This window comes from Pseudophryne corroboree, chromosome 2 (genome assembly GCF_028390025.1).
Source record: "Pseudophryne corroboree isolate aPseCor3 chromosome 2, aPseCor3.hap2, whole genome shotgun sequence".
Lineage (NCBI taxonomy): Eukaryota > Metazoa > Chordata > Amphibia > Anura > Myobatrachidae > Pseudophryne > Pseudophryne corroboree.
In genome coordinates this window covers 694,145,673-694,172,304 of record NC_086445.1, presented here as the reverse complement: position 1 = coordinate 694,172,304, position 26,632 = coordinate 694,145,673, and the positions used below count along the sequence as shown (strand labels likewise).

Here is a 26,632-nt window from a genome sequence, read left to right as displayed (position 1 = left end):
AAGACAAAACCAGGTTGGTTTTGCCTTGTAAATGTTTGCTGCTTTAAAAAACGTACGAGTTCGGCTGGAGTCTCGGAGCTCTGGCCGTCTCGCAAGCCATTATATCCAGCCCATAGAGGGAATTACAATGGAAACATTAATTTTTTTTTGTGCAGTAAAAACGAGGCTGTAACGCAATTTTTCTTATGGGCTATCCATAGAGCCCGTTTTTACCGCACACAAAGTTTTTGTGATTGTGGCCGAGAAAACAGGTCACTTATCAGTTAATTTACTGTGGCTAATTGAATTCCCCCCATAAAGACATATTTAACAGTAAGTAATTAAGGGGCCTATTTATTAAGCCTTGGAGAAAGGAGACTGAGATATAGTACCAGCTAAACGGTTCCTAACTTCCATGTTATAGACTGTGTTTGAAAAATGACAGGACCTGGTTGGTTGGTACTTTATCTCTATCCGCTTTATCTCTCTCCATGGCTTAGTAAATAGACCCCCATAAACTTATAAAAGATTAGGCAGTAATAGTCTATTTTTAGATTATTCTAACTTCAAAGTTGTTACCAAATCCCTTACAAGTCCTACTGTGGAATAACAGTTTTTTTGTGATGGCAGATTTGTCACATTAATCTAAACAAATGTTTCATTTTTCAGTACCTAATAGCATTTCTTGCTCTGGTGTAGTAACAGACATGTGGATATTATTGAATGCAGGAAGGAAGTGAAAACAATGAAAGAAGAATAAAACACATGGAAGCTATAAATGTAATAACAGTATTCCTGACAGATCGTTTCCCATAGTATTTACGACAAGTGTGAAACTGTAGGCGAAAATCATCTTATGAGCTGAAGTCTGGGTTTATCACAAACTCATAAGAATGGCACTCTAGGTAACAAGAGTATCAAACCTTCGCTTCTCTCGTCTATATAAAATACCGTTCCTGCGCAGCCCCCATTATATAAACTGGGGGCTGCAGCATCATGAAAGAAGAAATGAAAAGGCAGATCTTTGCACTTTTACATTTTCTCAATATAGAGAAGTGAAAAGTACAGCTTTCTGCTGCTAAAATGCTGGAGAAAAGATGTTTTTCAAGTTTATTAAATGGAACCCTTTATCTCTCTCCAAGCTTTGATATATCTGCCCCTATGTTTGTCTGAGGTAAAGGTAGCCTTGCATCATTCAGTAGTTCTACCACTAGGCCACAATCACTAAAGTCGGCCCTAGACATACACAAACTAGGCAAATGCCTAGGGCATTTGGAATGACTAGGGACACGAGCAGCTTCTGCTGATTAAAAGGATATGCGGCATGCTATATTCTGTGTGCAACTGCGGCTGTATCTGCATACAAAATGCTACGTTACACTGTATTCCTGGAAATCACAGTAACGTAGCATTTTGTATGCAGATACAGCCACAGTCCCACACACAATATAGGCATGCCGCATATTATTTTAATCAGCAGATGCTGCTTGTGTATCCTAGCCATATAGTAATGCAAAAAAGATGCATTTTCGGCAAAAAAGGGATCTCCTGCTGCATGGCGTATTGAGGCAAGATGTATGAGGACTCATCTGTATCCAAGCAGAGGTCACAGTATTAGCAGCCGTGTGAGTGCTGTGTGCGGGTGGGTTGGTTGTAAAATATTGTTCGGTATATGTGTAAGGGACATTATACACATAATGACACACATAAGGGCATTAATAATGTGCGGCATATGTGTAAGGGACATTATGTGTATAAGGGCATTAATAAAGGTTGGCATAATCTATAAGGCGCATTATGTTTATAAGGACATTAATAATGTCAAATGTGTAAGGGGCATAACTGTTTGGTATAGTGTGTATAAATGCATTACTACGTAGCATTATGTGTATATGATGCTCTATTATGTGGCGTAACATATAGAAAGGGCATTACTGTGTGGTCTTAAGTGAATAAAGAGCAATATGGTGTGGTGTAATGTGAATAAGGAGCAATTCACTGTGATGTATTGTGAATAAGGGGCTCTACTGTGAGGAGTAACGTATATAAGGTATGATAAAATGTGAATAAAGTTGTACTACTGTGTAGCGTAATTTGAATTGGGGGTACTATTGTGTGTCCATGCCCCTTCCCAGCAAGAACATGCCCCTTTTTTGGATGTGCACTGAATGTGCGCACAGTTCCTATTTAAAATATAGGGGGTAGGAGCACCAAAATGAGGACTGCTATGGGTGAGGGGAGATTGTGCTGGGAAAGGGGTGCAGGGTCAAAGGTGGAACTAGCGGCGGTACTAGGGGGCACCAGCCAAAAACTTGCCTAGGGCATCATATTGGTTAGAATCAGCTCTGACAATCACACAGGATTAGCTATCATGTTTTACCTAATTTGTGGTCAGTGTTGCAACATGTACAGTATGGGTCCCTATAACTGCATGCACTTTCATTGTTCAACTGCTAATTGTACCACATGGAATATACTGTTTGTTCCATGCTTGCTTTGGCTACAGAAGTGCATGGACAAATTCCACATGGAATAGGCCATGTGTGATTAGGTCTGTCCACTTAAACAGGATTCATTTTAGAAGCAGAAGGTACAGAAAGCTTCATTGTTTACCAAATAATCATTCGAGAGGCCTCCACTCTGGAATCCTTCAAAAATTAACTCAGGGTTTATCTGTTTACTCAAGCATTTTACTAATGTCCCCTGTTAAGGTTCTTTTGTATTTTGTGTTAAAAAGGCAAATGTAAAATACCACGACTAATTTGTTCGCTGGGGGGCTATCCAATTAGCCCCGATGCAGTGCACTCCTCCCACCGATGCCAGCACTTATTGTGGATTATGCTTTGCTTTCATGCACAGCGTAATCCGTGATAAGTGCCCCCTAGAGCCGCGATAAGTGCAGCCATAATACATAGGTCTGTGGCTTTTCGCGGGACGTATGTATTTTCGCGAGGCCTAACTGGATAGGGGGTGGTGGGAATAAAAAAAATATGCAAAAAACAGCTGTTTTTCGCACCCGCTGCACTATTGCGGGGAATTGGATACCCATATTTGAGTCCTACTGGGTGAAAAGTGCTACATAAATGACAATATTATTATTATTATTATTATATTAATAATAAAGGACAGTTGTCCTCAGCACCTTGTTTACAACGTTAGTTTTATTCTAATGATTTCTCATGCACTATGTGCTTCTCACATTGGTAAAGAGAAACCTAACACATGAGTCAGCAAGACCTGTCGTGATGCAGAAGTTATGTTTTTTTCCTATTGGGCCTAATTCAAAATACGAATAAATCTAGTTTGAAAGTGCAATTTTGTATATTGGCAAAATCCTAATTAACTGCCTGTATTCAGAGCGTTCTCTTTGGCAATGTGTTTCTCACTGTTTAACATGTTCATTTGTACCTGGCTATCTTTAAAAACCTCAATAAAATCTACATTTAAAAAAAAAAAAAAAAACGTCCACACAGATTACAGTTGGGATGGATGTGAGTGCTACCCAAGTAATTTTCCATGCATGCAGAAAACAACTGGATTTTCACCCCATACATACTGTATGTCCAGGTGTGAATTTGAACCCTTACCTGAATTTGCTCTCAACCTGAAATATTTACACATCTCTATAAACAAGAGATGTAGCTAACTAACTGTAGCAAATCTCTGGTTTCTGAAATGAACATGTATTTTACATATGTTGAATACATAAAATGCAAATGGATTTTTATATGTAAGTGCATGTGAAATGTACATATTGGCGCATTTATTTATTCCAAAACACCATAGAAGCCACTGATTTGCCTAATAAAAACAAATGAAAAGGTAGTTGTGTAGTTCACATAAACGTAGGAATGGTTCCCATACAAGCATTCAAGTCATTGAGACCGAATATATCAGACTATCATCCAAACTCACAGCTAAGGGTTCTATACTGTAATTGTAGAGACAAATACACTCAATAATCTCATGAGAAATGCATTATACAACTGAACAAAGATGTTTGGGAGTCGTGAAAACAAATGGGTGGTGAGAAATCAAAGTGAGAATAAATAAAAGACTATTTAAGTGTTGAGATTAATAAAAGTAGAATGGGATGAATAAAACAGTAGGGTACAAATATTATAGAGTTAAAAAAAATTGCAAAAACAACATAAACCCCCTAACAGGAAGTAATACAGAGACACAGACAGGATATGTGATGAGATACTGAAAGGTTCTATTAATATTTTTGCCAAGTTCACACAACCATACTGTACTTCCCAGAATTAAAATATGTGATATATTCAATTGAAGTCGAAACTGCCGTCTTGTCGGAAAGACGGCAGTTTTCGACTTTTTCAGGTCGGAAGGGGTTCCGACTTATTCAATCCCCAGCTTTTTTATCTGACAAGTTGGGGAATTCGACTTGTCGGAAAGCATGTGGATCGGCGAAATAGCTGCCGATCAGCGTGCTTCTGTCGGAAACGGGGCCAAATCAGACAGGTTTTGGCCTTGTTTATGACCATCTCAATCTGACTTTAAAAAAAGTCAGATTGAGATGAGAGAGTTGAGAGGAGGAGAGGGGGGAGACCAGCAGGGAGACGGGGGAGAGCAGTGGCTACAGCACAGCATATGTAGGAGGATGTGGCACAGCCGCCGCTCACTGCCATGAGGTCTAGCGGCGGTGGCACATCCTCCTACAACGTTGCTGTAGCGCTGCTCTCCCCCGTCTCCCCCCTCTCCTCCCTCATCTCAATTTGACTTTAAAAAGTCGGATTGAGATGGTCATTGAATAGCCCTTGTCAGATCCATTCCGACAACAAATGCATGTCGGAATGGATCCGACTTCAATTGAATATACCCCTATATGTGTTATAGATGTGGCAAGAAAAAAAGCAAAAAAACAAGAATATTATGTAAGATAAGCCACACTGGATAGCAGGTATTAAAATCAGCAATTAGGTATTCATTGTGACCTCTGCTGCAGAACTTTTGGACAATTCTCGACAAATTTCCAGATCTCTGCTGAAGACTTTCCAATTTAATCCAGCAACTCAATTACACATGGTGTTATTACCTTACTACAGGCTGGCTGCCCTCACAGTCTCAGGAACAGTAGGGTTAATCTCATTAAACATCAGATCCAAAACCTGTGGGAGCTACAAGGAACCACCGTATTTTCTGATCCCTTTAAATCAATTCCAAGGTTACATAAGGTCCAGTTAAATAATGTGTCAGAAGCAGAAAAGTACTGAACTAAGTTCAAGTTCACAGCTTTCAGCAGTCCTTCACAGTATCAGAAGCTGTTAGTCCTATATTCTCACCAGAAGGAAGCAGCAGTACTTCATCCATCTTCACAGAGCGGTAAAAGTGTACATGGTGTATTTATAGCTCTCTAGAATCTGCCTAGGCTGTTTTGCTATACACCCTGTGTTCTACTGATTCAGTTTCCTGCAGCACTGTCTTCTCTTTTTTCTTCTTCCGTATCGGGTCGTCTCTTCTTCAAGTCCTCTTTCTATAACCTTCTCCTCTTTGTCTTTCTCACTATTCTTCTAAAAGGCTATAAGACAATTTCTAAATTTAACTGTTTTCCATATGCCGGCCGTTGCTCCTCACAGGACTGGGAGGGAAGAGAGCTTGGACTGAGTCAATCCCGGGCAGGCTATTTTGGGAGCACAGCTGAGTTCAAAGATAGTTTGGGGGACAGTGTTCAAAAGTTACAGCCCAGACACTCCTAACAGAAAAAAAATATAAAGTGTCTGTGCCTACAATGTAGGAAGGACAACACAGCAGGTCTCGTTCTTGGAGCATAGAAAGTCCTTCAGTTCAGCAGACTGTTAGAGAAAGATATTTTCTAGGTACAAGCACAAATAAGTGGTCCCTGGAAATTCCGGTCACCAACATACTCAAAAGAACATGTGGTTATGGGAAAAGTTGCATGTGCACATACCTATATAGAGCCTACAGCTTTACCCTCTTGAAGGGTAGCCATTGGCTAGTTCCTCACCTGCAGCATGGTCTATCACAGGAATCTCCAGTGTGACTGCTGATAGGTCAATAGCCTCACAGACATATTACAAAGTGTCTGCACTACACAGTTCATAAAAACTGCACCTTATGGATCTACATAAGTCAGATACTGTATGTACACTATTACATTATTATGTACTCACATCTGATCCCAAACAATGAGGTGGAACAGGTATTTGTACACGTGGATCTTACGGGTCTGCAGAGGACTGCACAGCTCCTTTCCACCATGACTCAGGGAGCAGGATACATAGAAATCCTCATAACTGCAATGACACAATATAAATTATGGCTACAAAGATGACATGGCAACAATGACAACATTTTCTATGAACCAAGTTACTTAGAACAGTCTGACAAGAATCCAAAAGGTATACATCCAAGCAATAAGGTATAGAGCAAAATTCCGAGTTTGATACAATCATTGTTCATGCCAGTCCAGACGACACAGTTGGGACAAAACAGTAGTGACAAATACAGATGTGTCCTCATACATCTTACCTCCGTACATCACGTAGCAGAAGATGCCTGGCGTGACTGAGCTGACAGGTTTTGAGCAACTACATTAGTGTCAGGTGTAATTTTTTGCCAAAAATGCGTCCTATTCACATCGCAATTGGGAATAAGATGCACAAGCAGACTCTTCTGATAAAAAGGACATGGGGCATGCCTATATTCTCTGTGCGTCTAAAGCTGTATCTGCATATGAAATGGTACGTTACAGTGTTTACTAGCAATTCATATGCAGATACAGCCGCGGTCGCACACAGAATATAAACATGCCGCATATAATTTTTATTAGGATAAGTTGCTTGCGCGTCTCATTCGCATAGTTGTGCGAAAAAGATTTTAAGGGAAAAGGTCTTAAAAAAAAAAAAAAGCGCTGGGTGCTACCAAGTCACGCCATAGAAGGGCTGTTCAACATGCCAGGAGGCTAGATATATGTGGGCACATCTGTATGAGGCCAAGTCATGACAGATGATGGCACTACATAAACCAGCAAAAAGACAGTCACCGTATTAAATGAAGAATCCAGACATCATGGGCACAGACAGACAGATGATGCCATTAGGACTATGAGAACACCATCGCTAATGGCAATTTAGACAGGCTGCTGAGAAATTCTAAGCATAAAGCAAGTAGACTGAGAGCAGGTAACCTACTGTATGCAGAGGATTCGTCTAGACTGCCGGGCAACAACTACAACACATTGGTATTTGGATATGGAATTCCTGCTAGAGATTTCTCCAAGAAAGACAAATTGGTCAGAGGTGATACCCTGGTATTTACCCATGCATTGAACCCCATACTTGAATAATCTTCTACAAACCTTGCAGATATTGGGACATTCTTTGTTGAGCTCTCCAGCCTTGTTAAAGTAAGGTTCCAGCTCTGTCTTGGCTGTTACCCTCATACAGCCATTCACAGCACTGAAACCAGACGTGGTCAGCAGCCACATCACACCCTGCACAACAGCCAGAGTTTACTGGATTCACCAAAGGACCCCAGTGAATATACCCGGATTATACTGGTAAAGTGGACCCCACTCATTTGACAACTCCGTGAACACTATTTACATTATTCAATTACCGGGACTTTCATTGACGCATTTGCCATTCCAGTTCTATATGTTTAAGTGCAAAAATGAATGTCGTTTTTTACCCTTTATACTTGAAAGGCGATCCAGTAGATCTGCATGCCTGAGCTGGTACATCGGACCGAGCTGATGTATTCACATTTCATAGATAATCATTTCTATGTGCTTAACTATTGTATACAAAAATGTATATGTTATTTTATAAAGATATTATCTATTTAAAATTCTTTTGACAAGTCTTGAGTGTGTTCTGCTATACTAGTATACTAAGGGGTCTATTCTAGTAGCAGCGAAAAGAGTAGAGAAGTGAGCCAGTAGAGAAGTTGCCCATTGCAAACAATCAGTGTTGAGGTAACATTTATAAAGTCCATTCTATAAACTCTTACTTAGCAGCTGGTTGGTTGCCATTGGCAACTTCTGCACACTTTGCAGACCCCTTTATTTTATATAAGCGCATTTCCACTATCTTTTTGCTAATAGTTTGCACACACAAACCACACACACTCACATTTGGAGTTTGCAGCTATAGTAATTTCAATATCCAATTCAGGTGCATTATTTATGTTAAAGTTTATTTCTATTGCTTTATTTTATCATCAGCACCTGGTCACTTATTGTGTTACAAAATCTTTTTATGCTAGGGGGGACATTTACTAAGCAGAGATAAGAGCGGAGAAGTGAGCCAGTGGAGAAGTTTCCCCATCAACCAATCAGCAGCTCTGTATAATTTTATAGTATACAAATTATAGCTGTTACTTCAGTGCTGATTGGTTGCCATGGGCAACTTCTCCACTGGCTCACTTCTCCACACTTTTCACTGCTTAGTAAATGATCCCCTTAGTTCCATCTCTTAGAACCCTCTCTGTCACACTGCATACATTTCTGTACTAAATCTGCAGAAAACACTTCCTTCAGGTTGTATGCGATGGCATGCTGGGACCTCTGGCATTCTGTGTGAGAGCAGGGCACATGTGCTGGCATGCAGGGACCTCTGGGACTTTCTGCACTGAGCAGGGCACCTTTCTAAGCAGAAGGAGAGACAGACAGGAGAAAAGAAAGACCGACAGGGGGGAGAGGGCACGTGAGATGTGATAGGAAAGAAAGTGAAGCCAGTGCCCAGCTGCATGCCGCACTTCCCCACCCCTTCAAAACACATACACACAAGGCAAGTTGTAACAGATTTATTAAGGGAGGGTGAGGTTGTAGAAAGAAATACCAAAGGTCACACTAGCCGGTATTTCTTCACCTCTTTGAGTCTCCTCCTCTTCAAATAGCACAACAGAGAGAATGAAAGGAACCTTTAAACAAAGGGGATCCCCCACCCACTTTTCAAACTCCCTGATGCAGCAGCCTGGGACAAGCAGAGCCTGGAACTGACCATCTGTCACTGCACATTGAGAGGGGGGAGGGCTGGAAAGCTGAGAGGAGGGAAAGGCTGAGAGAATGAGGAAGCTGTGGAATAAGATCAGAGAATTCCAGCACAGCTGTGAGCGGAGGGAGCGGCTGAATAAAGTGCTCCCTATTCATTCCATGACATTCATGGTCAGGGGAGAGAAAGCCGATCACGTGGGGAGGGCCTGGCAACATCTACGCTCTTCATCAACCCCCTGCAGTCAGCACTCAATGTCAAATGATGTATTACTGCATCTACCTCCTGTGCTCATTACTTTTCATCATTTGCTTTAAATCAGTACTGTCCAAATTGTTAAGGAAATATTTTTTGTTACTTCAATAAATATATATTAAACATAAAAATTAAATAAACAACAGGAAAACCCATGTGACCTGACCTTTGTTAGGTATATAAAAGCCACCTCATGCCAGATACTGTAAAACAGCTACAGGAAGCAATTTCTACTAATTATAGAAACCGGGATGTACAGATGTGTCCTCATACACTATTGCAGCAGTTGTGCAAAACCGCCTTTCTAAAGGCCCATACACACGGTGAGATTCGGGCTATGCCCGATTCTCACTATGCGACAGGGGCTAGGGTGGTCATTCCGAGTTGATCGTTAGCTGCATTTGTTCGCAGCGATCAGGCTAAAAAACGGCAGTTATGCGCATGCGGCGCAATGCGCACGCGCGACATACGGGCACAAAGAACGATGCAGTTTTGAGCAGAGTCTAGCGATGCATTTCAATTGCACTGGTTGCCGCAGAGTGATTGACATGAAGTGGGCGTTTCTGGGTGGCAACTGACCGTTTTCAGGGAGTGTTCGGAAAAACGCAGGCGTGCCAGGGAAAACGCAGGCGTGGCTGGGCAGGTGTGTGATGTCAAATCCGGAACTGAATAGTCTGAAGTGATCGCAAGCGCTGAGTAGGTTTTGAGCTATTCTGAAACTAAACAAAAATATTTTGCAGGCGCTCTGTGATAAAAACGTTCGCACTTCTGCTAAGCTAAAATACACTACCAGTGGGCGGCGGCATAGCGTTTGCACAGCTGCTAAAAACTGCTAGCGATCGATCAACTCGGAATGGTCGGCATCGCAAGCACATAATGAGTGTGCTTGCAATACTGACTATGTGCGATTTTGGCTAAGTGTCAATTTTGACTATCTCTTCTATAGAGATAGTCAAAATTGACTTGCCTGCACAGTGCCGACCGTATATACTCGAGTATAAGTCGACCCGAATATAAGCCGAGGCACCTAATTTTACCACAAAAACCTGGGAAAACTTATTGACTCGAGTATAAGCCTAGGGTGGGAAATGCAGCTCTAGTCGTACACAGCCCTCATACTGCCAGATATGCCCCCACAGTGCCAGATATGCCCTCATAGTGCCAGATATGCCCCCTGTGCGAGATATGCCCTTGCACTGCCAGATATGCCCTTGCACTGCCAGATATGCCCCCACAGTGCCAGATATGCCCCCACAGTGCCAGATATGCCCTCATAGTGCCAGATATGCCCCCACAGTGCCAGATATGCCCTCACACTGCCAGATATGCCCCCACAGTGCCAGATATGCCCTCATAGTGCCAGATATGCCCCCACAGTGCCAGATATGCCCCCACAGTGCCAGATATGCCCTCATAGTGCCAGATATGCCCCCACAGTGACAGATATGCCCTCATAGTGCCAGATATGCCCTCACACTGCCAGATATGCCCCTGCAGTGCCAGATATGCCCCCACAGTGCCAGATATGCCCTCGCACTGCCAGATATGCCCCCACAGTGCCAGATATGCCCTCATACTGCCAGATATTCCCCCACAGTGCCAGATATGCCCTCATAGTGCCAGATATGCCCTCATAGTGCCAGATATGCCCTCATAGTGTCAGATATGCCCCCACAGTGCCAGATATGCCCTCACACTGCCAGATATGCCCCCACAGTGCCAGATATGCCCTCATAGTGCCAGATATGCCCTCATAGTGCCAGATATGCCCCCACAGTGCCAGATATGCCCCCTCCAAGTGCCAAATATGCTCCCCCAGTGCCAGGTATAACTTACCCTCCACCGCTCCCGCACTGTTTTGTGATGGAGGGCACAGCGCGCGCCTCTCCTGTGTCCCTCCTGCGTCTCCGGCAGGTCTGTTAAATGAAGTGCCGGTTCGTGAGCCAATCAGAGCTCACGAACGGGTACTTCATTTAATAGACCCGCCGCTGCCGCCGGAGACACAGGGGGGACACAGGAGAGGCGCGCGCTGTGCCCTCTGTGTCCCTCCTTCACACTGACTCGAGTATAAGCTGAGGGGGCTTTTTCAGCATAAAAAAAAGTGCTGAAAAAGTCGGCTTATACTCGAGTATATAGGGTAGTCAAAATCGTAAGAAAATATCTCACCGTGTGTACATACCATTAGCATGACAGGTTCGTGCAACTCTGTTTGTACGGAGCCTCTTTTCTGCTTGAATGTGCGTCAAATTTAACAATGGGATTAAACAAAACCAATTAACGAGGCTACAATGATTAATCTGATATGTTACACTTGTACATCTGTGTGCAAATGAGTCTGAATCTTTATACAAAGTGCTAGAATGCAGTGGCCATGGCTTTTTTCACGCCAAGTTCTTTTGTGTTTCATCTGCAACTTTGTACATTTAAAACGAATTTTAGTGTAGGTCATGTAGGTACAGTAAAGTCCAACCATTTGGCACCACTGTGTCAGACTGAACTGGACAGATCTTTTTATTCTGCTATCAGGCCAAAGTACTATATCACATGTGTGGTAAGCAGTGTCCATACTGTCCAACATGACCCACTCCATTAGGTACAAAACGCTCTGTTCCTGGACTTCCTTGCCAGTGGCAGCAGCATAAGTAGGGCTGCAGAGCAGTCCAAAATTCAAATAGGGGAGCCACACCAACTGCCACTCCAAACACCGACAAACATCATCATCCGGTTCTCAATGGCAGCTGGTGTGGCTCTCCTATATTAATTTTTGACTGTGCTGCAGACCCACTTCTGCTGCTGCCATTGGCAAGGAAGTCCAGGAACAGAGCATTTTGTATCTAATGGAATGGGTTATGTTGGGAGGGTATGGCAGTGTCACGGACTGAACACAAAATAAGAGGGCAGTTATGAACATAGGGGGAGATCTATCAGCTCCTGTTTAATTTCTAGTACAGTTTATGATGTGACAGTTAAGGTGGGTACACATCTATATAATCCTCATCCCGTTCTCCCGATATCGAAAGCAAGGGCCATCCATTGCATAGGTGTGTACGCTGTACCGTTGCATACCTCCCAACATGACCCTCTCCAGGAGGGACAGAATGTTCTTTTCCTGGACTTCCCCCTTAATTTATAATTGCCAGCACCTGTGGTGAAACACCTTTCTTATCCATTAACCTGTTCAAAACAGGTGTCGATAATCATATATTAAGAGAAAAGTCCAGAAGTAGAGCATTTTGTCCCTCCTGGAGAGGGTCGTGTTGGGAGGTATGCCGTTGCAAGAGTGTTAGCCAACAGACTGCTTATTACGCTCCTGCAATAGTCGGAACAGGGAGTTCAGGTCATATGTGCAGTACAGCCAACTTCCTGATCCGCAAAGAGGAGTTGCTACCAGTCTGCTGCCGCCACCTTGCTGGTGGTCACTGGGGGGGGGGGGGGTCACAGCTCATTACACACATCGCAAATTACACACATTACCGGGGCTAATTGTCCTGCCGGAGGCTAGCTAATTATCCCCGATAGGCCGCGGCACGCGCCGGCTTATCAGGGATTTTGTTTCACCTGCCTCTGGCAGGCGATGCAGAATCCCCGGAAACAGCCCCGTTTTTCGTCCGAAAACGAGGCTGTTTCACACGAAAACACACAGGTTTCTGGATAGCCTGTAATAAAAAAAAAAAATTGGCGAAACATTGGAAAAAAGTCTGAAAAAGTGCAGTTTTTCGGACCCGATGCTTTTTCGGGGATAATTGGATATCCCCCTTTGTTTGTTGTTTGGTTATTAAATGAGACAATCATTCCATGTGTGTCCAGATTTAAGTTGGTTTTACACTTTCAGACTTTATAAATTGCTGTAGAAGAAGGTTCTACTTACAAACACATTCACAGAAAGAAACAGACAACTTGTATATAACTTTTTTGAATAATCTGAGCTTTACAATATTCAAAGAAATGTAATAAAGTACTGTTCCCTTTCCATTCCAGCATGTGGAAACAATGGATTTTGTGCTTTGTTTTTGTGTACAGTTTTCTTGTGACCTCTAATACTGTCAGACATATCTGAGGCTGTAAACGTTCCATAACCTGCCTAACATCAGACTTTAATAGGTAGAAACATTATTTTCAGGACAGCAGTTACCCTGCATCTCACCTGGCTGCCCATGTAATGGGGATGCGATGTGCAGCATAGATAGTGAAGGCGAGGGGGCTGGTGAGGAGTGACGCGTCCTGAGTCATACTTTGCTTGCGTTCAGCATGCACCACTGTCTGGAAGTCAGCATTGAATGTGCTGCAATAAAGCTGGACCAAATCCAAGATGGCTGCCGTAAGGCTCTCTACAACTTTCTCTATCGGACAGATAAACAGAAATTGGGAGATCTAAACTTTAAAAAAATGTGCAGTAAGATAACAAACAGTTTAAAGAAAGATTCTCACATGTTACAATATATAAGGGAAAGGTTAGTTTGTCTCATATTTGTACATATACATCTTAGGGGAACGTGGATGCCAAGGATGGTACTAAATGTTCACATTATACTGACTGTTTAACAAAGTCTTATAAAAGGAAATGATTGTATTTTCATTTTAAATGTGACCTATTAAAGTTTTATAGATTTACCACATATATTTTGCATTAGATAGACACAGCAGTACCCACTTATCTTTCTATGAAAAATTTCTGCTGTGCTTATGCTGTGTCAATAAATATGTGTGATGCTTAAGATAAGCTATGTACTGCACATACTGTGACCAGGTACAAACAAAATGATTTAATAATGTCTAGCACACCACCCTTCAGTGTCCGTTAGCCCTTTAATATGACCCCATTATAACATTATCGTCATCCCCTCTGGTGGCAACATACACCAGTGGCATTACAACCCCCAAACCCCCCCCCCCCCCCACAGTATCAATAAACATCCATGGTAATAGAACCCTTCCCCTTTCCCTTCCCCAGTGGTGATGGCCCTCAGAGGGAACTTCAGTACCTTTCTTTGCACTTTGTCACATCCGGAGAATTATTATTATTATTATTTTTTATTTTTTTTGAGGGGAGGGGGGTCTGCCAGCGCAGAGCAGGACATCAGGAAGCGGATTTACGCTTCACACTCTAGGGGATGGATGTACAGGAATGGCCGCATGTCAGGTGAGGCGCAACTCATGAGGATACAACTCCGGCTACACGCACACAACACCACTCCAGGGATCGCCTACTGATACGCACAGATGTGTATGTTCACTGCGGTGTATGAATAATTTGCTAAAATGCACTAGAGCTGTTTAAAAGGGGCATTAAAACAAAAAGTCTGTATTTAAAAAATCTGTATACACATTATATGTACAAAAACAGGTTTTATTTCATTTTTTAATTGACTATATAAAAAGTTGTACGTTTTACTGATGAGTTATATTTATATACTAGTTGATTCATCGCGCCCTAAGGGCGCTCTTCACACCGTGGTAATGGGCTACACCCCCTTAACCCTTGCACACCCATGTGGCGTGCAATATTTTTATTATATGGAGTATTACCTCTAATCATAATTGTGTGAGTGGATAAAATAAGAATTTACTTACCGATAATTCTATTTCTCGGAGTCCGTAGTGGATGCTGGGGTTCCTGAAAGGACCATGGGGAATAGCGGCTCCGCAGGAGACAGGGCACAAAAAGTAAAGCTTTACGATCAGGTGGTGTGTACTGGCTCCTCCCCCTATGACCCTCCTCCAAGCCTCAGTTAGGTACTGTGCCCGGACGAGCGTACACAATAAGGAAGGATTTTGAGTCCCGGGTAAGACTCATACCAGCCACACCAATCACACTGTACAACCTGTGATCTGAACCCAGTTAACAGTATGATAACAGCGGAGCCTCTGAAAAGATGGCTCACAACAATAATAACCCGATTTTTGTAACTATGTACAAGTATTGCAGACAATCCGCACTTGGGATGGGCGCCCAGCATCCACTACGGACTCCGAGAAATAGAATTATCGGTAAGTAAATTCTTATTTTCTCTATCGTCCTAGTGGATGCTGGGGTTCCTGAAAGGACCATGGGGATAATACCAAAGCTCCCAAACGGGCGGGAGAGTGCGGATGACTCTGCAGCACCGAATGAGAGAACTCCAGGTCCTCCTTAGCCAGGGTATCAAATTTGTAGGATTTTACAAACGTGTTTGCCCCTGACTAAATAACCGCTCGGCAAAGTTGTAAAGCCGAGACCCCTCGGGCAGCCGCCCAAGATGAGCCCACCTTCCTTGTGGAATGGGCATTTACATATTTTGGCTGTGGCAGGCCTGCCACAGAATGTGCAAGCTGAATTGTATTACACATCCAACTAGCAATAGTCTGCTTAGAAGCAAGAGCACCCAGTTTGTTGGGTGCATACAGGATAACAGCAAGTCAGTTTTCCTGACTCCAGCCGTCCTGGAACATATTTTCAGGGCCCTGACAACATCTAGCAACTTGGAGTCCTCCAAGTCCCTAGTAGGTGCAAGGCACCACAATAAGCTGGTTCAGGTGAAACACTGACACCACCTTAGGGAGAGAACTGGGGACGAGTCCGCAGCTCTGCCCTGTCCGAATGGACAAACAGATATGGGCTTTTTTGAGAAAAAACCACCAATTTGACACTCGCCTGGTCCAGGCCAGGGCCAAGAGCATGGTCACTTTTCATGTGAGATGCTTCAAATCCACAGATTTGACTGGTTTTAAACCAATGTGATTTGAGGAATCCCAGAACTACGTTGAGATCCCACAGTGCCACTGGAGGCACAAAAGGGGGTTGTATATGCAATACTCCCTTGACAAACTTCTGGACTTCAGGAACTGAAGCCAATTCTTTCTGGAAGAAAATCGACAGGGCCGAAATTTGAACCTTAATGGACCCCAATTTGCGGCCCATAGACACTCCTGTTTGCAGGAAATGCAGGAAACGACCGAGTTGAAATTTCTTTGTGGGGCCATCCTGGCCTCACACCACGCAACATATCTTCGCCACATGTGGTGATAATGTTGTGCGGTCACCTCCTTTCTGGCTTTGACCAGGGTAGGAATGACCTCTTCCGGAATGCCTTTTTCCCTTAGGATCCGGCGTTCCACCGCCATGCCGACAAACGCAGCTGCGGTAAGTCTTGGAACAGACATGGTACTTGCTGAAGCAAATCCCTTCTTAGCAGCAGAGGCCATAAGACCTCTGTAAGCATCTCTTGAAGTTCCGGGTACCAAGTCCTTCTTGGCCAATCCGGAGCCATGAGTATAGTTCTTACTCCTCTACGTCTTATAATTCTCAGCACCTTAGGTATGAGAAGCAGAGGAGGGAACACATACACCGACTGGTACACCCACGGTGTTACCAGAACGTCCACAGCTATTGCCTGAGGGTCTCTTGACCTGGCGCAATACCTGTCCCGTTTTTTGTTCAGACGGGACGCCATCATGTCCACCTTTGGTATTTCCCAACGGTTTACAATCATGTGGAAAAAACTTCCCGATGAAGTTTCCACTCTCCCGGGTGGAGGTCGTGCCTGCTGAGGAAGTCTGCTTCCCAGTTTCCATTCCCGGGATGAAACACTGCTGACAGTGCTATCACATGATTTTCCGCCCAGCGAAAAGTCCTTGCAGTTTTTGCCATTGCCCTCCTGCTTCTTGTGTCGCCCTGTCTGTTTACGTGGGCGACTGCCGTGATGTTTTTCCCACTGGATCAATACCGGCTGACCTTGAAGCAGAGGTCTTGCTAAGCTTAGAGCATTATAAATTTACCCTTAGCTCCAGTATATTTATGTGGAGAAAAGTCTCCAGACTTGATCACACTCCCTGGAAATTTTTTCCTTGTGTGACTGCTCCCCAGCCTCTCGGGCTGGGCTCCGTGGTCACCAGCATCCAATCCTGAATGCCGAATCTGCGGCCCTCTAGAAGATGAGCACTCTATAACCACCACAGGAGAGACACCCTTGTCCTTGGATATAGGGTTATCCGCTGATGCATCTGAAGATGCGATCCGGACCATTTGTCCAGCAGATCCCACTGAAAAGTTCTTGCGTGAAATCTGCCGAATGGAATTGCTTCGTAGGAAGCCACCATTTTTACCAGGACCCTTGTGCAATGATGCACTGTTTTTAGGAGGTTCCTGACTAGCTCGGATAACTCCCTGGCTTTCTCTTCCGGGAGAAACACCTTTTTCTGGACTGTGTCCAGAATCATCCCTAGGCACAGCAGACGTGTCGTCGGGATCAGCTGCGATTTTGGAATATTTAGAATCCACCCGTGCTGTTGTAGCAGTATCCGAGATAGTGCTACTCCGACCTCCAACTGTTCCCTGGACTATGCCCTTATCAGGAGATCGTCCAAGTAAGGGATAATTAAGACGCCTTTTCTTCGAAGAAGAATCATCATTTCGGCCATTACCTTGGTAAAGACCCGGGGTGCCGTGGACAATCCAAACGGCAGCGTCTGAAACTGATAGTGACAGTTCTGCACCACGAACCTGAGGTACCCTTAGTGAGAAGGGCAAATTTGGGACATAGAGGTAAGCATCCCTGATGTCCCGGGACACTATATAGTCCCCTTCTTCCTGGTTCGTTATCACTGCTCTGAGTGACTCCATCTTGATTTGAACCTTTGTAAGTGTTCAAAAAAATTTTTAGAATAAGTCTCACCTAGCCTTCTGGCTTCAGTACCACAATATAGTGTGGAATAATACCCCTTTTCTTGTAGTAGGAGAGGTAATTTAATTATCACCTGCTGGGAATACAGCTTGTGAATTTTTTCCCATACTGCCTCCTTGTCGGAGGGAGACCTTGGTAAAGCAGACTTCAGGAGCCTGCGAAGGGGAAACGTCTCGACATTCCAATCTGTACCCCTGGGATACTACTTGTAGGATCCAGGGGTCCTGTACGGTCTCAGCGCCATGCTGAGAACTTGTCAGAAGCGGTGGAACGCTTCTGTTCCTGGGAATGGGCTGCCTGCTGCAGTCTTCTTCCCTTTCCTCTATCCCTGGGCAGATATGATCTTATAGGGACGAAAGGACTGAGGCTGAAAAGACGGTGTCTTTTTCTGCAGAGATGTGACTTAGGGTAAAAACGGTGGATTTTCCAGCAGTTGCCGTGGCCACCAGGTCCGATGGACCGACCCCAAATAACTCCTCTTCCTTTATACGGCAATACACCTTTGTGCCGTTTGGAATCTGCATCACCTGACCACTGTCGTGTCCATAACATCTTCTGGCAGATATGGACATCGCATTTACTCTTGATGCCAGAGTGCAAATATCCCTCTGTGCATCTCGCATATATAGAAATGCATCCTTTAAATGCTCTATAGTCAATAAAATACTGTCCCTGTCAAGGGTATCAATATTTTTAGTCAGGGAATCCGACCAAGCCACCCCAGCTCTGCACATCCAGGCTGAGGCGATCGCTGGTCGCAGTATAACACCAGTATGTGTGTATATACTTTTTATGATATTTTCCAGCCTCCTGTCAGCTGGTCCTTGAGGACGGCCCTATCTATAGACGGTACCGCCACTTGTTTTGATAAGCGTGTGAGCGCCTTAGCCACCCTAAGGGGTGTTTCCCAACGCGCCCTAACTTCTGGCGGGAAAGGGTATACCGCCCCTAATTTTCTATCGGGGGGAACCCACGCATCATCACACACTTTATTTAATTTATCTGATTCAGGAAAAACTACGGTAGTTTTTTCACATCCCACATAATACCCTCTTTTGTGGTACTTGTAGTATCAGAAATATGTAACACCTCCTTCATTGCCTTTAACGTGTGGCCCTAATAAGGAATACGTTTGTTTATTCACCGTCGACACTGGATTCAGTGTCCCTGTCTGTGTCTGTGTCGACCGACTAAAGTAAACGGGCGTTTTAAAACCCCTGACGGTGTTTTTGAGACGTCTGGACCGGTACTAATTGTTTGTCGGCCGTCTCATGTCGTCAACCGACCTTGCAGCGTGTTGACATTATCACGTAATTCCCTAAATAAGCCATCCATTCCGGTGTCGACTCCCTAGAGAGTGACATCACCATTACAGGCAATTGCTCCGCCTCCTCACCAACATCGTCCTCATACATGTCGACACACACGTACCGACACACAGCACACACACAGGGAATGCTCTGATAGAGGACAGGACCCACTAGCCCTTTGGAGAGACAGAGGGAGAGTTTGCCAGCACACACCAAAAACGCTATAATTATATAGGGACAACCTTATATAAGTGTTTTCCCTTATAGCATCTTTATTATATATTTCTAACGCCAAATTAGTGCCCCCCCTCTCTGTTTTAACCCTGTTTCTGTAGTGCAGTGCAGGGGAGAGCCTGGGAGCCTTCCCTCCAGCCTTTCTGTGAGGGAAAATGGCGCTGTGTGCTGAGGAGATAGGCCCCGCCCCTTTTTCGGCGGCCTCGTCTCCCGCTCTTAACGGATTCTGGCAGGGGTTAAATATCTCCATATAGCCTCCGGAGGCTATATGTGAGGTATTTTTTAGCCAAAATAGGTTTTCATTTGCCTCCCAGGGCGCCCCCCTCCCAGCGCCCTGCACCCTCAGTGACTGCCGTGTGAAGTGTGCTGAGAGGAAAATGGCGCACAGCTGCAGTGCTGTGCGCTACCTTTAGAAGACTGAGGAGTCTTCTGCCGCCGATTCTGGACCTCTTCTTACTTCAGCATCTGCAAGGGGGCCGGCGGCAAGGCTCCGGTGACCATCCAGGCTGTACCTGTGATCGTCCCTCTGGAGCTGATGTCCAGTAGCCAAGAAGCCAATCCATCCTGCACGCAGGTGAGTTCACTTCTTCTCCCCTAAGTCCCTCGTTGCAGTGATCCTGTTGCCAGCAGGACTCACTGTAAAATAAAAAACCTAAGCTAAACTTTTCTAAGCAGCTCTTTAGGAGAGCCACCTAGATTGCACCCTTCTCGGCCGGGCACAAAAATCTAACTGAGGCTTGGAGGAGGGTCATAGGGGGAGGAGCCAGTACACACCACCTGATCGTAAAGCTTTACTTTTTGTGCCCTGTCTCCTGCGGAGCCGCTATTCCCCATGGTCCTTTCAGGAACCCCAGCATCCACTAGGACGATAGAGAAATATTGCATGGACAAAGGGCGTGCGATGGGTAAGGGGTCGAAGCCCCTTGCAACGGCGTGAACAGCGCATGCAGGGCCCGATGAATCACCTAGTAGGTGCTGTGGTTAGGAGAGTGGCGGGTGCGGGGGAGACGCATATGGGGTCCGGCGGTGCCGCGGGTGGGGGAGGGGATGGCGCTGCAGGTGGGGGAGGGGATGGTGCTGCGGGTGGGGGAGGGGGTGGTGACGCAGGTGGGGGAGGGTGCATGAGTGCTGCGGGTGGGGGTCCGGAGCCACCACGGGTGGGGGAGGAGCGGTTGCGGGGGTGCTGCGGGTGGGGTGGTGGAGGGGGTCCGGAGCCACCGCGGGTGCTGGAGTGGGGGTGCCGCGGATGGGGCCTGGAGGTACTGCAAGTGGGGGAGGGGCGGGTAATGCTCCTCCTCCTGGAAGCAGCTAAGCTGCTGTCCTCCTTTTGGCAGTGGCTCTCCCGGAGACTCGCACAGCAGGCAAGCAGCCAGTCACTATTGTTAGCATTGGTGTCCCAACGCACCGCATTACAGGGAAGAAGATGCACCCAATAAACTACAGCTCCCAGCAGCCCTGAGGGCTGGATGCTTTGGCGCTAAAGTCTGCTGGGAGCTGTCGTTTATTTAGTGCGTCTACTTCCCTGTAATGCGGCGCCTTTGGACACCGGCGCTAACAATAGTGACTGGCTGGCAGAACTGACTGACTGGCTGAATCAGTGTAAAAGGTGAAAATATTCAGCGTCCAGACATTACCCTTCGCGATATCAGCCACTCTATCCGTTACATTAGCCATCTCGGGGCTTCCAGACCGGCAGCCCAGGTGCTGTGTTGTGGAGTCAGGGCTTCTAGGGAACTGAGCGCGGCTGTGAAGGGGTGGCACTCCTGTGACATCACGCGCAGAGGTGGCTCTGGGACTCAGAGAGTATGCGTTGCAGGGAGGGCTATAAAAGCCTTCCGCTGTGCCGCTATCATACACATCTATGCCGGTGGCCGCAGCAGCTTTTGTTCCACCTGCGCCGCGGCTAGGCAGTGGGTATTGTTGATGCCGGATGGGGCAGACGGACTGGCAGTAGGACATAGGATGCTGCAGTAAAAGGATTTTTCCCCCCCTATCTACAGCGCCGAGACTTGCTGCAGATGCAAAGGCATACCTTCCAACTGTACCTTTTTGGCAGGTACAATACCTTTTTTTTATGGTCTGTACCGATTTTCGGCTCTCCAAACGTCCATTGAAAGTATAGGAAAAGGGGCGTGGTCACATCACTTTACCTGTGGCCACGCCCCTTTTCGAATTTGTAGCGATTTTTATGTGTAAATTATTGGAGGGTATGTTGCTGCAGATGCAGTGGGCCTGTTTTGGAGTGTGGACCTGGAGCTGCGGCTCCATCAGCCCCATTGTTAACCCTGCTCTGGGAACACACAGCAGCCAAAGGGCAGAGCCTCCCATTGGATGTAACCTGTGTGGGAGGGCGTTTCTCGCCCAATCAGCTGTGGACTGGGTGTGATAGACCTGTTGCTAACCCAATGAGAGCTCCTAGTCACGCCCAGCGTTATCCACACAGTCACAGAGTCACAGATCTGGGCTATTATATAGGATATATATATATGGAGTGTTATGGTAGACTTACCATGGTTAACACTCTTTCTGCGAGGTACATTGGTTCCACAGGAAAACATCGGGGTGTAGAGTGGATCTTGATCCAGAGGCACCAACAGGCTAAAGCTTTAGGCTGTCCAAGGAGGCCAGGACGCCTCCAGGCACTGAGAGCTCAGTTTCGTTAACCAGTCCAAATGCAGGAGCAGGCAAGAGAGAAGGCAGATGTTGATCACATAGAACCACATGAGAAGGTACCAGCGGCTAATGCCATACAAACCCAAAGAAGCAAGGTATGTCAGGGTGGGCGCCCTGTGGAACCAATGTACCTCGCAGAAAGAGTGTTAACCATGGTAATTCTACCATAACACTCCTTTTCTGCAGCAGGATACACTGGTTTCCACAGGAAAACATCGGGGATGTCCTAAAACAATTCCTCAAGGGAGGGGACGTGCCTTAGCCAGTATGAGAACCCGGCGTACAAAGGAAGCATCCTGGGAGGCGGAAGTATCAAAGGCACAGAACCTAATAAACATGTTCACTGAGGACCACGTAGCCGCCTTGCACAATTGTTCTGCGGAAGCGCCACGGCGGGCCACCCAAGAAGGTCCAACAGACCGAGTAGAATGGGCTTTATTAGCAGCAGGAGCTGGAAGACCAGCCTGCGCATAAGCTTGTGCAATCACCATTCTATTCCATCTAGCCAAGGTTTGCTAAATCGCAGGCCAGCCACGTTTGTGGAAACCAAACAAGACAAAAAGGGTATCTGATCTACATAAAGAGGCAGTCCTCTTCACATATACACGGAGAGCCCTTACCACATCCAAAGACTGCGTTCGGAATTGGCGTCAGACACCCGCCCTGCAAACGCTTGGACACGCCTGCGTTTTTCCAACTACTCCCTGAAAACGATCAGTTGACACCCAAAAACGCCTTCTTCCTGTCAATCTCCTTGCAATCGGCTGTGCGAATGGATTCTTCGTAAAATCCATTGCACAGCAACAATCCGCTTTGTACCCGAGCGACGCGCCTGCCCATTGCGGTGCATGCGCAGTTCTGACCTGATCACAGTACTGCAAAAAACGCTAGCGAGTGATCAGGTCTGAATGACCCCCATAGGGAGGCTGAATCCATAGTACAGCCTGAGTGAAAGTATGAACGTCAGGTATAGACGTAATGTATCATGTCGAAGACAGACACCATCAGGCCAAGTGCTTGCATCGCCGAGTGTATCAACACTCTGGGGCGACGAAGGAAGCATCATATCCGGTCTTGAATCTTCAGGACTTTTTCTGGAGACAGAAACAGTTTCTGACTGTGCGTGTCCAGGAGTGCCCCCAGGTGCACCATGCTCTGAGCTGGGACCAGCGAGGACTTCTTCCATTAATAAGCCATCTGTGGGCTTGCAGATAGGTTACAGTCAGTAGATGAATGAGGAGGACTTGTGGAAATTTGCCAAAATCAGCAGGTTGTCCAAATACAGCAGGATTCTGACTCCCTGGCGCCATAGAGGCGGGCCGTCATCACGGAGCCGTAGCCATTCCAAATGGCAGAGCCTGATTTGGTAGTGAAGGTCACAATAGCAAACCACAGGAACTGCTGATGCGACAAGGCAATAGGATTATGAGATATGCATCCTGTATCCAGGGATACCATATAGTCTCCGGGTTCCACAGAGCCAGTACAATGAAGCGCAGTGTTTCTATATGGAACCTGGGCACTCTCACAAACTTGTTCAAAGATTTGAGATTTAGTATAGGCAATCAGGACCCATTGAGTTTCGGAATCAGAAACAGGGTCGAGTAATAACCTCTGCCTCTCTGGGACTGAGGTACCAGCACAATCACTCCTGTACTCAGGCGGAAACTCACCACAGTTTGTAGAGTTTTCACCTTTAATGGATCTGAAAGGAGGGCCGTAGTGCAAAACTGGTGAGGGTAACGTCTCTTGAACGAGACAGCGTACCCGTGAGAGACAACTTCCAGTACCCATGCGTCTGATGTGGGCTTTAACCAGACCTGGGCAAACTGTAGACGTCAGCCTCCCACACTGGGGTCCCCCAGGGGGAGGCCCTCCCCGTCATGCAGCAGACTTGTCATCTTTTAAAGCAAGCTGACGGGCTGCCCAGGATTGTTATGTCTTGGGCTTTGTGGTTTTGGGAGCACAAAATTGTCTCGGGTATGCCTGACCTTTTGCTTTCCCTTGCTTTCCCTTGAGGCCGAAAGGAACGAAGAGTGGTACCTTTTGCCTTCTGTTCAGAAGGACTAGTAGTGGGGATAAAAGCAGTCGTAACAGCTGCAATTCAGACACTTTTTTTATTTATTTAGGTCTTCCCCAAACAAATGTCCCCAGTGACGGTGAGTACTTCCAAGGTCTTTTTGGAGTTCAGGTCCACTTTCCACATCCTCAACTACAGTATGCGGTGAGCCAAGACAGACGTGGACGACGCCTTGGCTGCCATTATACCCATCTCAGGGGACGACTGAATGTAATAGGTGGCGGTGGTAAGGTGAGACAGGTATTGTCTGGCATCGACAGATATCTCCTCGGGCAGCTCTTCCTCTAGTGCCTGAACCCATGCTCTTTTTACAGCCCAGGAGGCAATTATAGTGGGTCAAAGATTAGTCCCCTGTAGGGGAGTATATATATTTCAGGCATCCCTTTCAAACAGTTATCTGTCGTTCTTTCAGTGAAGTGACAGTGGCAACGAGCAGAGTGAATGGCGGTGGGATCTCTCATTTTTTACACAACTCTGCAGGGAGAGGATAGCGAGCCAAGGCCCGTTTATGCAGAGGAAATTTCTTTCCTGGATAAGACCAGGGTTTCCACCTGATGTCTGTGGTCAGAATTTAGTATTACAGTTTTAACCACCTTCTGCTGTTTAAACTTATCAGTTTTCTTGGCCACAGTAGTGGAATCTACATCACCAGTGATTTGTAGGATACGCTTAAGAGCAACCAGTAAGGCATGGACATAAATCTGCATGGGAGAATCCTCAACAGTAAAGGGGGGTACTCACGGAGCGATATTCTAAGCAATCTGACTAGATTGCTTAGAATTTGAGCATTATCACTCCGTGTGTACCCCCCAACAGCGATAGCGATGCGCATCGCTATCGCTGCTGCTAGATTGGCCTATTGGCAATCTAGCGGGTTGCTCACTTCACCCGCTGGGTGAAATGAGCGCCCTCCCCTCCCCGTCTCCCCCCACACGCTCAGCACAGATCGCGAAATGAGCGCCCGCCCCCTCCCCGTCTCCCCCCACACGCTCAGCACAGATCGCGCTGTGCTGAGCGGTTCGCACACATCTCTCCTGCATCGGCCCGTCTATATGGGCCTTAGCACAGGATTCAGTGTCTGACAGGACCTTATGCTCCCCCCCCCCCCCCCCCCCCGGCCCCTTCTGATAAAACATTAGAGAGGATTGTAGATTGTGAGGAGGAAGCAGCCCTTCTTAAAGGACCCAGGGACATGGGAGTGACCTGGTGTAGATTTTTATCTTACCAATAACTGATTTTTCTGCAGCTGGTTAGACAGATTTTCTGCCCAAAGTGGATTAACCACAGGGCCGGATCTAGACCGCCCCCCCTAACACAGTCATAGCCACGCCCACTTTTGAGCAGAAGAGAGCTCTCCTGGGAGAGCCTGAGGCAGAACGATGTGCTGCAGCTTATACCACAGCAGCACAGAGGAGCCAGGAGAGCAAGGGTTACAGAGCATTTGCTCCTCACTTGCTGGTGTGTGGGTACTAGGGCTAATAAATACAATTACCCCATAGCACAGTCACATGTACATAGAACAATCACGATGCTCTATCTCAGTCTCACTCAAAAAGTTCAGTCAGAATTGAGAGAGGAGGAGTTAGGATTGCAGATGGGAGGAGTTGGGACTGTAGAGGGAGGAGTCAAGATTAAACAGTAAACCGCCCCCCCTAAAGAAAAGTCTAGATCCGTCCCTGATTAACCATGAGGACAATTTGTGACTGAAGTTACACAGGTGGTCCATAGGGGGTCGTTAGGCGTTCCACCAGAGTAAAAAGTAGGTTGATGAATGCAGCACAGGTAGGCTCCTATCAGGAGCTGCACACTAACTGGGAGATGTATGCAGAGCCGGCGCTAACCAATATGATGCCCTAGGCAAGTTTTTGGCTGGTGCCCCCTAGCACCGCCGCTAGTTCCACCTCTGACACTGCCCCTCTTTCCCAGCACCATCACCCCTCACCCATAGCAGTCCTCATTTTGGTGCTCCAACCTCCTATATTTTAAATAGGAATAGTGCGCACATTCGGCGCACAGCCCAAAAGGGGGCAGGTTCATGCTGGGAAGGGGCATGTTCTTGCTGGGAAGGGGCATGGCCACACAATAGTATCCCCAATTCAAATTACACCACACAGTAGTGCAACTTTATTCACATTACATCATGCGATAGTGTCCCTTATTCACGTTACATCACACAGTAGTCCCACTTTACCTTATATACGTTACTCCTCACAGTAATGCCCCTTGTTCACATTGCATCACTTTATATTACTCTTTTTTCACATTAGACCACACAGTAGTGCCGTTTCTATGTTACACCACACAGTAGAGCACCTTATACACATAATGCCACACATCAGTAATGCCTTTATACACATAATATCACACAGTAATGCCCCTTTACACATGACACACATTATTATGTTCTTATAAACATAATGCTCCTTACATATTATACCAACAATTATTAATGCCCTTATATACATA

At 45.9% G+C, this 26,632-nt stretch overlaps 1 protein-coding gene across 1 annotated transcript in view; it reads right to left on the bottom strand.

Annotated features, from left to right (window-relative positions):
* The window catches only part of PIK3C2B (phosphatidylinositol-4-phosphate 3-kinase catalytic subunit type 2 beta), a 257,575-nt gene that overhangs the window by 117,362 nt on the left and 113,581 nt on the right, over nt 1–26,632 (bottom strand). The window contains exons 12-13 of the mRNA XM_063955240.1: nt 13,354–13,549; nt 6,132–6,254 (exon numbers count right to left, since the gene is read on the bottom strand). Of these exons, the coding sequence (XP_063811310.1) occupies nt 6,132–6,254; nt 13,354–13,549 (319 nt within the window). The remainder of the gene's footprint in view (nt 1–6,131; nt 6,255–13,353; nt 13,550–26,632) is intronic.